This window comes from Bombina bombina, chromosome 1 (genome assembly GCF_027579735.1).
Source record: "Bombina bombina isolate aBomBom1 chromosome 1, aBomBom1.pri, whole genome shotgun sequence".
NCBI lineage: Eukaryota > Metazoa > Chordata > Amphibia > Anura > Bombinatoridae > Bombina > Bombina bombina.
In genome coordinates, this window is record NC_069499.1 from 592,097,531 (window position 1) to 592,112,059 (window position 14,529).

Sequence of the window (14,529 nt, forward strand, 5' to 3'; positions counted from 1 at the left end):
CAATTCCCAATCTGTATGAATAGCTCTCGATTCATGGACGATTTGCCAGGGTGAAAGTACTGAGGACAAAGTTAGTCCACTTCCCAATGGTCCACACACAGAATGGGACAGAACATCATCATTGCATGATTTCAGCAATTCACAGTCAGAATGAGGGCTACCTCTTTCACTGCTAAGGTGCTTAGAGTACCACTTTGGTGATTGATGTAAACCACCTCTGTGACATTCTCTGACTGAAACCTCAGAAAAGGCCAACTCTGGAGAGCCCTGAAGCTTGTACTGAGTCTCATGATATCACCAGACACCCTGTACTTTTTAGGAACCCCAGACTGCACCCCAACCCCGAATGGTTGACGTCCATGGTAATTACTACCCAATTTGGATGGAGAAACGAGGCTCCCTGAATCAATGATTGGCAGATTTGCCCCTAAGATACAGAACGTCTTGTCTTGAAGTCTAAAGAGATCTTCTGAGACAGATTGTTGTCATCCTCATTCCATTGTTGAAACATTTGAAGCTGGAAAGAACATAAGTTAGATCTGGCAAAATATAGCACTACCATGAGACCAACTAGCAAGCAGTAAAAAAAAAATGTAGGACAATGAGTTTGATGGAGAAGAGCACAGAGCATCAGCAATTTGAATCTACAAGCATCTGGGAGAAATACGCTCTTTGTTCTATGATGAAGCCCAGAAAGGCAACTCTGGTATGTGGAAGAGGAGAGATGTTCAGGAAGATGATTTTCCAACCATGGGAATGAAGAAACTGAAGAACTGTTTATGATCCTTAGCCACCTGAAAAGAAGCAGCATGTACCAAATTGTCATCTAGATAAGGAGATACTGCCGTGCACTGAGCTCTCACTAAGGACAAAAGAACTTTGAGAAGATTCTTGGTGCTGTTGCCAGCCCAATTGGGAGCACCAAACAGTGATGCCTGTTTAGAAAGGCAGATCTTAGTAATTTTGTATGATCCCTGTAAATACGGTAGACATAAATTGACCCTCCTGCAATAAAGGTAATATAGAGTGAGAAGTCTCAATTTGAAAGCTGCAACTTTCAGAAATTTGTTCAGATTTTGGAGATCCAAGATCAGCCTGAATGTATAGTCTTTCTTTGGAACTATGAAGAGTTTTAAAAGAACCCCTTAATCAGTTCCTCCAAGTGGACCAGAGTAATCACTCCCATGGCTTCTAGGTCTGATACACATGCCAAGAAATCTCTGGCCTTTAAATGATCTTTTGGAACATGAAAAACGAGGAATCTTCCTCAAGGAGGACGAGACCAAAAGCCCATGCGGTAACTCTGGAAAATTATGTTCAGTACTAAACTTGAATGGATTTTTCCCCAACCTACTGAAAAAGGCTCAGTCTGCCATGCAACAGAATGTAGTCTGAGTTAGGGCTGCTCCTTCATGCTGGATTTGGAGGAAGAGACAGGCTATTTTGGTCTGTTTGGACGTAGACCAAGAGGAAACAGGCTTCCACAAGGACTTGAAGGTGTACATACATACACACACACACACACACACACACACACACTATATCAGCAGACCATTACTTGAACCGTAAGGTTCTTCTAGCCAAAACAATAATAGCTCCAATATTTTAACAGCTGTATCACAAAATGAACTGGTTCATAGTCTTGACCAACATCAACTAATCCTGAGTTTCATCAAGGGAAGGTTCTTGAGAAATAAGGTCAGAGATATTGTCACACCATACTGCAGATGCACAGGCTACACAAAGCCTGCTAGCCTAAATGGATCTCCTGCCCATAACATCCTTAAAAGAGGTACTGATCTCTAAAGGAATGATAGTCTGCCTAGCCAAAGTGGAAATAGCACCATCCATCTTTGTAATTGTATCCAATACTTACAATTTTTCAGAGGGTAAAGTAAACATGTACAGTATTTGAATTTGGTGAAGGGAACAAAAGGGAAAGTCTAGTTTGTTCCATATCTTGCTAATGAGCTCATAAACTGCATCAGGAACCAGAAAGGTAGATAGCTTTTGAAATGAAAAAGGATACATCCTCTGCTGGATTTCTGAATAATCGTCCTCAGTTGAGGAGGTTTCTAATTTAATTGTATTCCTGGAGGATACATGGTAACTAGATGGGTCCTTAGGGATGCCCCAGGTGAGCCCAGAGCCTACAAATGGTTCCTTCTGTCATTTGCATGCATTTGCCTTTCACTGGTGAAGGCATGATGAAATCCTGTACGTGACAAACTGGTTTCTAAAGGTGGTGATTTTATTAGTGCTTTGTGGATTTGCTAGTGTAGAAATCCAAGTACTAAAAGAAATTGTGAACCACTTTAAACTTTTGTGCCAGGACAGAGTGTTAACATTCTGGGGGGAAACTAAAGAGAGACTAATCCAAGGTTTGATGGATTATGACACAGAGCAACGCAGTAGTCTCAAACATGGTTGAGAGAGACTTGTCCTCAGGAGAAGTACATGCAGCTGCAGGCCTAGATTCATCAAGCTCTGGAGAGCTCTGGACTGTTATTTGCAAACTGTTCAAAAGCATGTTGGCTCAGCGAATCCAAGTTTGCATACTTTTGCAGAACTGGCTCCAGAGTTTGATCAGTACTACGATGCAATTAAGGCTGCACTGCAGAAGGGGTATAATCTTACTCTAGGTTTACAGGAAGAAAACCCGGACTGCAGTTGTGGGAAACCTTAAAACAGCATTTTGGGGGCTAGAAATTACCACGATGGAGGACCTGGAGGATCTAACAGTCAAAGAACAGTTCATGCAGCTGTGCCCAGAAGAGCAGGAGTGGGTGCCGGTTTACAAGCCCAAAACTGTATTCGAAGCAGGCGAGCTAGCAGATTTCTATACAACTAACAGATCACAACTGAATAGGAGAAAACCCTTTGCTAAGAGTGCATCCAACTGGAAGGATGTTACTGCACAACCACAACCCCAACCACTGTTCACCAAACCTGTTGTAAAGTCTTGTTTCAGCTTCCTCCGGGGAGCTAGTACCACTTCTAAGCAGGTAGATACCCGCAGCTAGAGTAAGTCCTCCCTCAGAATTACCAGCTTCGGTGTTGTTTGTCCCCATGTAAGATGTAAACAACAACGAAAATCTACAACCTGTCACTGTGGGACACTGGGGCAGATGTGAATCTTGTGCATCCAGGGCTGATGAACTCTAGAGATATTATACATGGTAGGACTATAGTAAGTTAAAAGATTTGGAAGAGTACAACCTTCAGTGCATATGGCATGGGTATATCTTGATTTGAAAGCAGGGAGAGTTCTAAGAAATGTGAGGGTATCTGACAATATTCCTTCAGATATATACCTGGGTACTGATCTGGGAAGGTTATCACAGTATGTGCCTAATAATGATACCTGTGACCTAGTTACATTAGTAATGGGCATGCTGACCAGGAGTGAGGACAGAGTGCATGTGTGCAAAATGCTGTGCCTTAACTGGGGGTGTTGGTGCCGAGATGTGAAAATGTGAAAGGACTGCCTGAATAGGACAGAGGACCAAATGACAGCAAGAATCAGCTTGTGCCAGAACCAGTGCAGTTTGCAGTACCAAATGAAAATGTAAAGGGAGAGAATGACTGGGAGATAGGGCAGATGGCTGATGTGTGCCAGAACCAGTAGAGTCCCCTGTAGAGGATGTAAAGTGACAGAATGACTAGGAGAAAAGGCAGATGGCCGATGTGTGCCAGAACCAGTAGAGTACCCTGTAGAGGATGTAAAGTGACAGAATGACAAGGCAGATGGCTGATGTGTGCCAGTCTGTGCTAGAACCAGTAGAGTCCCCGGTAGAGGGTGTAAAGGGACAGAATAACTAGGAGAAGGGGCAGAAGAAAGTATGTACCAGAGCTAGAAGAATCCCAAACCCTGAGTGAGGATGTGAAGGGGCAAACTGACTGAGGACCAATTTGTGCCAGAAGCAGCAGTGTCCCAGAATCCAGTGTGTGTGAGGGAGGAGTGTACAAGATACTCCTTGAAAGACCACCAGAGTGATTGTGAAAGTGTGGGTGACCGAGACTCCAGTGATCTCAATAGTAACCTATAAGCAGACTGCACAGACTAGTGGACAAGGGCTGACTCAGATTGTGGATCCAAAGGGTAAACATACAAAGAAGTGTACTCATACAGCACCAAAGTCCCATAAAGAACATACAATGGTATTAGTGCAAATTCAGGGTTCTCTGGATGCCCAGCAGATATATTCTACATTGGAGAATGCTAGGCAACCCCCTAACAAACTTAACAATGAGCATGTGTAGAGGGAATCTATACAGGTGGAGGGGCAAGATCCCTGGTTAGCGAATCAACAGCTAGCAGAACAAAAAAAAAGTTTAGGAGGGTGTGAAAGAAAACTGTGCATCCCAGAAACACTTGTAATATAATATGGTGTACATTCCAGGAACAAAATGCATGCTTTATTGGGGAGAAAACTTAGGGCTGCAATATTCATACAAAAGCAGTTGCAGTAATGTACTGCCAGAGAGTGAGTGTATGAGGTGGGGCAGCGTGTTCTGGTACATTCCAGGAACAAAATGCATGCTTTATTGGGGAGAAAACTTAGGGCTGCAATATTCATACAAAAGCAGTTGCAGTAATGTACTGCCAGAGAGTGAGTGTATGAGGTGGGGCAGCGTGTTCTGGTATTAACAACCACGAGACAGAACAAGTTACAGGCTGCATGGGAGGGTCCCTTTAATATCTCAAAACAACTGGTTCAAGCAAATTGTGTCATTTTTAAAGTGAGGGAGAAAACTGCAGAAAATCCATCCTTCAAAAATGATTAGTCATTTTTGAAGGATGGATTTTCTGCAGGATGGTAAAGATGAAGTTATCACATCAAGGTGGAGCTTAATTTGATACACAACTGGGAGTTAATTGTGTATCACCTCCCTTTGTGCCTCTTATTTGGAGGAGATATCATGAAGACCTTATAATTTTAGGTTGTGGGGGTTAGCTTTTTTTCTCTGTTTCTTAATTAATTTGTTTATCAGATGAGTATTTCCCTTGGTTTATCCTACAAAAAAAGTAAAAAGAAGGTCTCCTGTCATAGTTTTTAAGTTTCACTAGAGTGATCACACATCCAGAGACCTGGTGCCCCAAGACAGTTTATGAGGCAGAGATGTCAAGATAGCGCCCCTATCAAGACACAACCCTGAGGTCGATCAGAGGTGACACTCTATACCTTAAGATATGTCTTAATCACTTGTATGTTACAGGTTGACTAAATATGAAAGAGATGTCATGTTTGGTATCAAATTCATTCACATTATGTCACAATGGGATTGCTTATTAGGGTGTGTATTATATATACATAACTAAAATGTAAAAACGTTCTCATATAACTTCAGCCTGGGTTTGGATTATTCTAAATGGAAGGCTGCGTAAAACAGTGTAAGGTGACCACCTTTCCTTGCCAAGCTCCCTTGGGACAGATATCTAAGATAGCACAGTATCAGGTTCTGTTTTTACTCCTAATTTTATTTTTTTTTAAAAAGTTTGTGTTTAAGTGTGGTCAACTATTTTTTTTTATAAAAATGCACTGCGACTCTCAGCCTACCTAGGTTTAGTCTTTAACGAAGAAAACCTAAAGAACAAAGCAAATTGGAAAGTTGTTTAAAACTGCATGCCTTATCTAAATAATACAATTTTAATTTTTACTGTCCAGTAGTAAAACATGAAAGCGGAGAGTTATATGTACAAAAAAAAAAATACAAAAAAAAAATAAAAAATAAAATAAAAGGTGCAGGTTCCTTTTTTAATGCAGTAGAGCCAAGAGGCAACCTTGCATATTTCTTTAAACATATCATCGACTAGTTTAAAAAAAGGATATCAAACCCCAAAAAATTAAATTATTTTCAGTTTGCAATTCTCTTCTATTGTCAAATTTGCTTGGTTTCCATGGTATTCTTTGTTGAAGAGATACCCAGATAGGTGTTTGGAGCCCTACATGGCAGAGAATCGAGCTGCCACCTAGTGCTCTTGCAAATGGATTACATTCTTGCAAAACTGCTGCTATATAGTGCTCTAGACACATGTACGCTCCTGAGTTTACATCCCTGCTATTCAACAAAATGAACTATGAACATTTGATAATAGAAGTAAATTTGAAAGTTGTTTAAAGTTGCTTGCTATAGCTGAATCATGAAAGAAACATTTTGAGTTTGGTGTCCCTTTAAATAAAAATGACGCATCTATAATATCCCTGGTGTGCATCAAGTACTAAATATTATACCCTCAACCTCTCTGTGACCGATATAATCACTCATTCCTCTGAGCTCCCAGAGTTCTTAGCAGATCCAAAAATATGGACAGGTTGGTTAGATTAAAGTTATAGCACAATTTGCGGTAACAACTCAGCAGTAACTTTACCCATAAACCCTCCCACAGTTTTTGGCATAAACAAAGAGCTTGGACCAGTGTCTGAGAATCCCATCCATTCTGGGAATTCTGTGTCTGACTCCTATAGCCACAGTGTGGTGATATGAGGGCACTGTGCACCTGTTTAAACTTCCAGGTCAATTTCAGTGCCTCGCTGGGAAAATCCCACAGAACAGCACAACTCATATCAGCAGAGGTCGGTACAGAGGATACATATCAACATCACAGAGCAGGGTCAATGGATTTTATACTTCAAACATTGCTCTACATGACAGGGGAGCAAATTATAGAAGTTAAAATAGGCTATGCATGAAAACAAGTTAAAACTACTAAACGTGTTATTGTTTCTAACAGGAAATATAGGTTTATGAGCAACTCATGTGTTGCAGCTTCTCATTTGGCCAATAAGAACAACTTCTACCTCTCTTTTGGTGGACAGAGACAAGCAAACAAACAAAAAATAAATAGTAGAGGAACACAAGTTTCAAAAACATTAAATATTTCATCACAAAAAGAAACCCTAACAATGCAGATTCCTTGGGTATAAATATTTACTTGTGGGTCCTTAAAACAAAATAATAGCCATATAAGTGAATAAGAAGCACTTCTAAAGAGACTCACTAACAACAGGATCTGAAGACAAATGCAAGGGTTCATTGCCCTCCAGTACATATACCATTACCCTGTTTACATTCAAGACCAGTTGTGTACAACGTGTCCAAAACCAAACTTGAAAGTTTGGAAATGCATTTAATGGGGGGGGGAGAAGCATTTAGGAACCAAATGTTAAAAGGCCATTATATTTGAAAACTTAGAACAGGGTTGGTAGTCACAAAATTATATGCTCTAACAGATTAGAGCATTTCATTTTGTGACTGTCAACCATGTTCTACTGTATATTTAACCCCTGCAAAAGAAGTAAAACAGTAGATGTTCAGTTTGGGGTCTGTTATGCACTGGGGGCCCCGAGCTGAACCAGTCACTAAACCAATCAGCAGTGCTAGTCGCACGACTAAGATTTGAAACTAGCGCTGCCGATTGGATCAGCGGAACATCTACTGTGTGTTTAACCCCTTTGCAGGGGTTAAATACACAGTAGACAAAAGTTGATAGTCAAAAAATGTCATCCTCTAATCCGTAAGAGTGTGTAATTTTCTAACTATAATGATCTTTAAAGTCTTAAGTGTGTGATTGTTCCTGTACAGTTAGAGTGTGATTAAAAAGCCAGTGTGTTTATATAGTTACAGTATTTTACATGCCTTACTCTTTTAGGCCGATCACAATAGCTTGCTGCCAGTTGTCCCTTGACAGTTACTTTTTCATTGCTCTACAATTACTCTCTCAGTGACATCACCACACTGACTGGAACTCTCTCATTCTGATTTCTTGAGCGTGTGTGATCAGATTATGAGAATTACTTTGCACATTTATTTTATTCTGTAACAATCAATAACACATGCACCATTAAGTACATCAGAACTCTAAATATAAACTATCCTGGCATCTTTCTATACTACACTTCACTTGAGCCACACCCCATAGAATGGATCTTGTCTGTACACATCCAAAGGAAGCTGCAACAACACACTCATACCCTGCTCTCCTCATTGCATCTCTTAAAAGCATTGCACAGCTTTCTCTCAGGTTACATTTTGATAAATCAAGATTTGAGAGAATGTCTCATTGTGGACTTTTGACTTAAAGGGACAGTCTACCATAGAATTGTTATTGTTTTAAAAGATGGATAATCCCTTTATTACCCATTCCTCAGTTTTGCAAAACCAACACAGTTATATTAATATACTTTTTACCTCTGTGATTACCTTGTATCTAGTAACCTTCTTCCAGCCCCCTGATCACATGACTGTCTGTTTATTATCTATGGTCTTAAATTTAGCATTGTTTTGTGCTAAATCTTAAATAACCCCCTGTGCCTGAACACAGTGTTTTCTATATGGCCCATGTGTACTTTCTGTCTCTTTATGTTGAAAAGAGATTTAAAAAGCCTGTGATAAGAGGCAGCCCTCAAAGGTTTAGACATTAGCATATGAGCCTACCTATGTTTAGTTTAAACTAAGAATACCAAGAGAAAAAGGCAAATTTGATGATAAAAGTCCTATCTGAATAATGAAAGTTTAATTTATACTAGACTGTCCCTTTAACTCAAAACATATATGACAGATACAAATCCAAATAGATAGATGAATACAAACACATGAAGGTACAAGGATTTATACAATCAAGAGAGAGAGAGAGAGAGAGACAGAGAGAGAGAAACAGAGACATAGATTAGATAGACAAGCAGAGATGCTATACGTATACAGAGACAGACAGATATAGATTAGATAGACACTCAGGCAGAGAGATGTAGAGGCAGAGAGAGGGATGTATGCAGACAGACACATAGCTAGATAGATAGATCTTGCAACATAAAATATTTTTTTTAAATTCAATACAAAGACATTGTAAACGGTGTTAATACAGAAACAGTACATAAGATGAGTGCAGAGTTGCCAAGGCGAGGAGGAACTCAGCAAACCTGTATGACAACAAAACAGAAAACACACACCAGCCATCTAAAAATAGAGCTTGTTGTATTGCTGATTTCAGGATCAAAAGGCAGCAAGCAAACAGCAGCAATGATAAGCATCATTTACTCACTCTGAAATCCTCTCCATCATGAAAAGCTAGCCTAAAGCATCTCATAAATGCTGAGTATCTCCTCCTACACCTATATCTCTCCCTGCTTTACTAAAGCATTTCTGGAATACAGAGCACATATAACTTCAAATGAGCAGTCTCATTTAAGGCCATTATACAGAAGGATTAATGGGCTAAAGACAGAAGCTCTGCATCATATATTATTCATTTCAACAATGCTGGATATTTCATTGCTTTCAGTTTCAGAAAACTCAGTGGGTGAGGGATGTAACAGTCTATTATCATCAGTACAAATGAGATGGCAGATGACAGATAAGAGCTTTAAATACTTCCTTACAAATTCCCATCCTGAGTAATGTCTAAAAGGGCTTTCAATGGCCAATGAAACTACTAAGTAAACACTCAAGCTTTTCACCTGTTTTCTCTGTTCCATGCTAAGCAAGCTCAGCTATATTTTACATTAATAAAAAGCATGTACAAAGTTCTGGTATTGAAAGATAATATTCATGTCAAAGAAAATGTTTCACCGGTAAATGTCAGAAGCCACAGGGTGTCCTACCTTGGTGAGTCTGGGAGCTCATGTCAGGCCCGAATCCCTCTAGCACGTCCAAACAGATCCAATATTGCAGAAAAATTAATACACCAATAAAAGAACAACAAAAAATATATAAGAAATCCAAGACAAACCAACTGGAAGGTTTCTTTTTGTTTTGTTTTTTTATAATGTGTAGACCTAGAAATAGAAAGACAGAAAAAGAAATATCAGCAAAAGGTTACTTTTAATGATGCAGGGTTTTAAAAGCATTTAAAATTGCACTAATTTTAGGCTATCCTTTCTAATTTAGATTAAGCTATAATATGAAAAGGCAAGTTTTTAAAACAAGCAAAAATAGATATTTACTTTTTTTTTAGTACTTACATATTATAGAATATGGAGAAATGCACTCTCTCCTATTTATTAGCGAGAGAGAAGGTCTAAGAGTTTGTGCTAAATACATTACATAAGGCTCCTTCAGATTGTAATTCTGGTAATTCTGTACTACTGCAATATTTTAACCCCTTAATGACCACAGCACTTTTCCATTTTCTGTCCGTTTGGGACCAAGGCTATTTTTACATTTTTGAGGTGTTTGTGTTTAGCTGTAATTTTCCTCTTACTCATTTACTGTACCCACACATATTATATATCGTTTTTCTCGCCATTAAATTGACTTTCTAAAGATACCATTATTTTCATCATATCTTATAATTTACTATAAAAAAAATTATAAAATATGAGGAAAAAATGGAAAAAAAACACACTTTTTCTAACTTTGACCCCCAAAATCTGTTACACATCTACAACCACCAAAAAACACCCATGCTAAATAGTTTCTAAATTTTGTCCTGAGTTTAGAAATACCCAATGTTTACATGTTCTTTGCTTTTTTTGTAAACTATAGGGCCATAAATACAAGTAGCACTTTGCTATTTCCAAACCATTTCTTTTCAAAATTAGCGCTAGTTACATTAGAGCACTGATATCTTTCAGGAATCTCTGAATATCCATTGACATGTATATATTTTTTTTTAGTAGACAACCCAAAGTATTGATCTAGGCCCATTTTGGTATATTTCATGCCATCATTTCAAAGCCAAATGCAATCAAATACAAAAAATCGTTCACTTTTCACAAATTTTTTCACAAACTTTTGGTTTCTAACTTAAATTATTTACAAACAGCTTGTGCAATTATGGCATAAATGGTTGTAAATTCTTCTCTGGGATCCCCTTTGTTCAGAAATAGCAGACATATATGACTTTGGTGTTGCTTTTTGGTAATTAGAAGGCCGCTAAATGCCACTGCGCACCACACGTGTATTATGCCCAGCAGTGAAGGGGTTAATTAGGGAGCATGTAGGGAGCTTTTTGGGGTAGTTTTAGCTTTAGTGTAGTGTAGTAGACAACCCCAAGTATTGATCTAGGCCAATTTTGGTATATTTCATGCCACCATTTAACCGCCAAATGCGATCAAATTAAAAAAAACGTAATTTTTTTCTCAATTTTAGGTTTCTCACTGAAATTATTTACAAACAGCTTCTGCAATTATGGCACAAATGGTTGTAAATGCTTCTCTGGGATCCCCTTTGTTCAGAAATAGACATATATGGCTTTGGCATTGCTTTTTGGTAATTAGAAGGCCTCTAAATGCCGCTGCGCATCACACGTGTATTATGGCTAGCAGTGAAGGGGTTAATTATGTAGCTTGTAGGGAGCTTGCAGGGTTAATTTTAGCTTTAGTGTAGAGCTCAGCCTCCCACCTGAAACATCAGACCCCCTGATCCCTCCCAAACAGCTCTCTTCCCTCCCCCACCCCACAATTGTCCCCGCCATCTTAAGTACTGGCAGAAACTCTGCCAGTACTAAAATAAAAAGGTATTTGGCCCATTTTTTTTTTTTTTTTTTTTAAAAGCATATTTACATATGCTGATGTGTAGGATCCCCCCTTAGACCCCAACCTCACTGATCCCCCACCAAACTGCTCTCTAACCCTTCCCCTCTGCAATAATGGGCGCCATCTTGGGTACTGGCAGCTGTCTGCCAGTACCCAGTTTTGTAACAAAATGTGCCTTTTTTTTAAAAAAAAAAATCCCTTTTCTGTAGTGTAGCTTTCCCCCCCCCCCCACCGAGACCAACCCCCAACCCCTTCCAGGACCCTTAGATTGCATTTTACTGTATTTGTTTTTGTTTTTAACTTTTAACTTTTTTTTTCTGTAGTGTAGCGGTTCCCACCCGCTCCCGCCCCGTGCACGCTCCCGCCCACCACCCCCCGTGCACGCGTGCGCTCCCGTGCGCGCCCCCGTAGCTCCCGCCCCCCTGCACTCCACATAGAGCACCGATGGCCGCCCACCCGCCTCCCACGTAAGCTCCCACCCACCAGAGAGTGGCTCTCTCTGCATCGGATGGCCAAGGGGGGTTATTGCAGAATGCCTCCATATCGAGGCATCACTGCAATAACCGGAAAGCAGCTGGAAGCGAGCAGGATCGCTTCCAGCTGCTTTCCAGACCAAGGACGTATGCCACACGTCCTCGGTCATTAACTGTATTTTTTTTGAGGACGTGTGGCGTACGTCCTTGGTCGTCAAGGGGTTAAATAATAGAAGGGTAAAACAAATTATGAGCATGACCAAGATAATCAGCATAGTTGTTGCCTATACCATAAATGTTATAGTAAAGAATGATTATTGTTCACTCTCTATCTCCAGGTGCCCAAGCAACATTGCAGATTATTATTATTATTATTATTATTATTATTATCTATTATCTATTATACTATAATCGCGTTTCTAACGCGTCTGTCGCCGTCGGCAGTTGCGCACGGTTCCTCAAAGGAATGTTGGCAGCACAAGGCAGCCAAATAATTCACCTGTAAACTGCATCATGGTGGATTCCGAAAATGGGAGGGTGGTGAAAGAATTACCACCCTGCCATTTTCGGAATTCAACGGGATGCAGCGAAGGCAAACAGAGCATTACAAAAAAAAAAAAAAAAAAAACTCCTACACCAACAACCCAAAAAACTAATTTAATGACTAAGCCCCCTAACCTAACACCCCCTAAATTAACCCCTTAATTACAATTTAAAAAATTACTACATTACAATAGAAAATAAAACTAAAATTACATTACATTAATCCAATTACAGAAAATAAAAAAACGCTAACATTACAAAAAATAATAAACACTATCCAAAAAAAAAAAACCAGAATTTATGTTTACCTGATAAATTACTTTCTCCAACGGTGTGTCCGGTCCACGGCGTCATCCTTACTTGTGGGATATTCTCCTCCCCAACAGGAAATGGCAAAGAGCCCAGCAAAGCTGGTCACATGATCCCTCCTAGGCTCCGCCTTCCCCTGTCATTCGACCGACGTAAAGGAGGAATATTTGCATAGGAGAAATCATATGATACCGTGGTGACTGTAGTTAAAGAAAATAAATTATCAGACCTGATTAAAAAACCAGGGCGGGCCATGGACCGGACACACCGTTGGAGAAAGTAATTTATCAGGTAAACATAAATTCTGTTTTCTCCAACATAGGTGTGTCCGGTCCACGGCGTCATCCTTACTTGTGGGAACCAATACCAAAGCTTTAGGACACGGATGATGGGAGGGAGCAAATCAGGTCACCTAGATGGAAGGCACCACGGCTTGCAAAACCTCTCTCCCAAAAATAGCCTCAGAAGAAGCAAAAGTATAAAATTTGTAAAATTTAGTAAAAGTGTGCAGTGAAGACCAAGTCGCTGCCTTACATATCTGATCAACAGAAGCCTCGTTCTTGAAGGCCCATGTGGAAGCCACGGCCCTAGTGGAATGAGCTGTGATTCTTTCAGGAGGCTGCCGTCCGGCAGTCTCATAAGCCAATCTAATGATGCTTTTAAGCCAAAAAGAGAGAGAGGTAGAAGTTGCTTTTTGACCTCTCCTTTTACCAGAATAAACAACAAACAAGGAAGATGTTTGTCTGAAATCCTTTGTAGCCTCTAAATAGAATTTTAGAGCACGAACTACATCCAAATTGTGCAACAAACGTTCCTTCTTTGAAACTGGATTCGGACACAAAGAAGGCACGACTATCTCCTGGTTAATGTTTTTGTTAGAAACAACTTTCGGAAGAAAACCAGGTTTAGTACGCAAAACCACCTTATCTGCATGGAACACCAGATAAGGAGGAGAACACTGCAGAGCAGATAACTCTGAAACTCTTCTAGCAGAAGAAATTGCAACCAAAAACAAAACTTTCCAAGATAACAACTTGATATCAACGGAATGTAGGGGTTCAAACGGAACCCCCTGAAGAACTGAAAGAACTAAATTGAGACTCCAAGGAGGAGTCAAAGGTTTGTAAACAGGCTTGATTCTAACCAGAGCCTGAACAAAAGCTTGAACATCTGGCACAGCCGCCAGCTTCTTGTGAAGTAAAACAGATAAAGCAGAAATCTGTCCCTTCAAAGAACTTGCAGATAATCCTTTCTCCAAACCTTCTTGAAGAAAGGATAGAATCTTAGGAATTTTTATCTTGTTCCATGGGAATCCTTTAGATTCACACCAACAGATATATTTTTTCCATATTTTATGGTAGATTTTTCTAGTTACAGGCTTTCTGGCCTGAACAAGAGTATCAATGACAGAATCTGAGAACCCTCGCTTTGATAAAATCAAGCGTTCAATCTCCAAGCAGTCAGTTGGAGTGAGGCCAGATTCGGATGTTCGAACGGACCTTGAACAAGAAGGTCCCGTCTCAAAGGTAGCTTCCATGGTGGAGCCGATGACATATTCACCAGGTCTGCATACCAAGTCCTGCGTGGCCACGCAGGAGCTATCAAGATCACCGATGCCCTCTCCTGATTGATCCTGGCTACCAGCCTGGGGATGAGAGGAAACGGAGGGAATACATAAGCTAGGTTGAAGGTCCAAGGTGCTACTAGTGCATCTACTAGAGTCGCTT

General features: G+C 40.0%; 1 protein-coding gene across 1 annotated transcript in view; it reads right to left on the reverse strand.

Annotated features, from left to right (window-relative positions):
- The window catches only part of HDAC4 (histone deacetylase 4), a gene marked incomplete in the record, with an annotated part of 933,145 nt that overhangs the window by 818,823 nt on the left and 99,793 nt on the right, over positions 1 to 14,529 (reverse strand). The window contains 1 exon segment of the mRNA XM_053698885.1: positions 9,603 to 9,776. Within this exon segment, the coding sequence (XP_053554860.1) occupies positions 9,603 to 9,624 (22 nt within the window).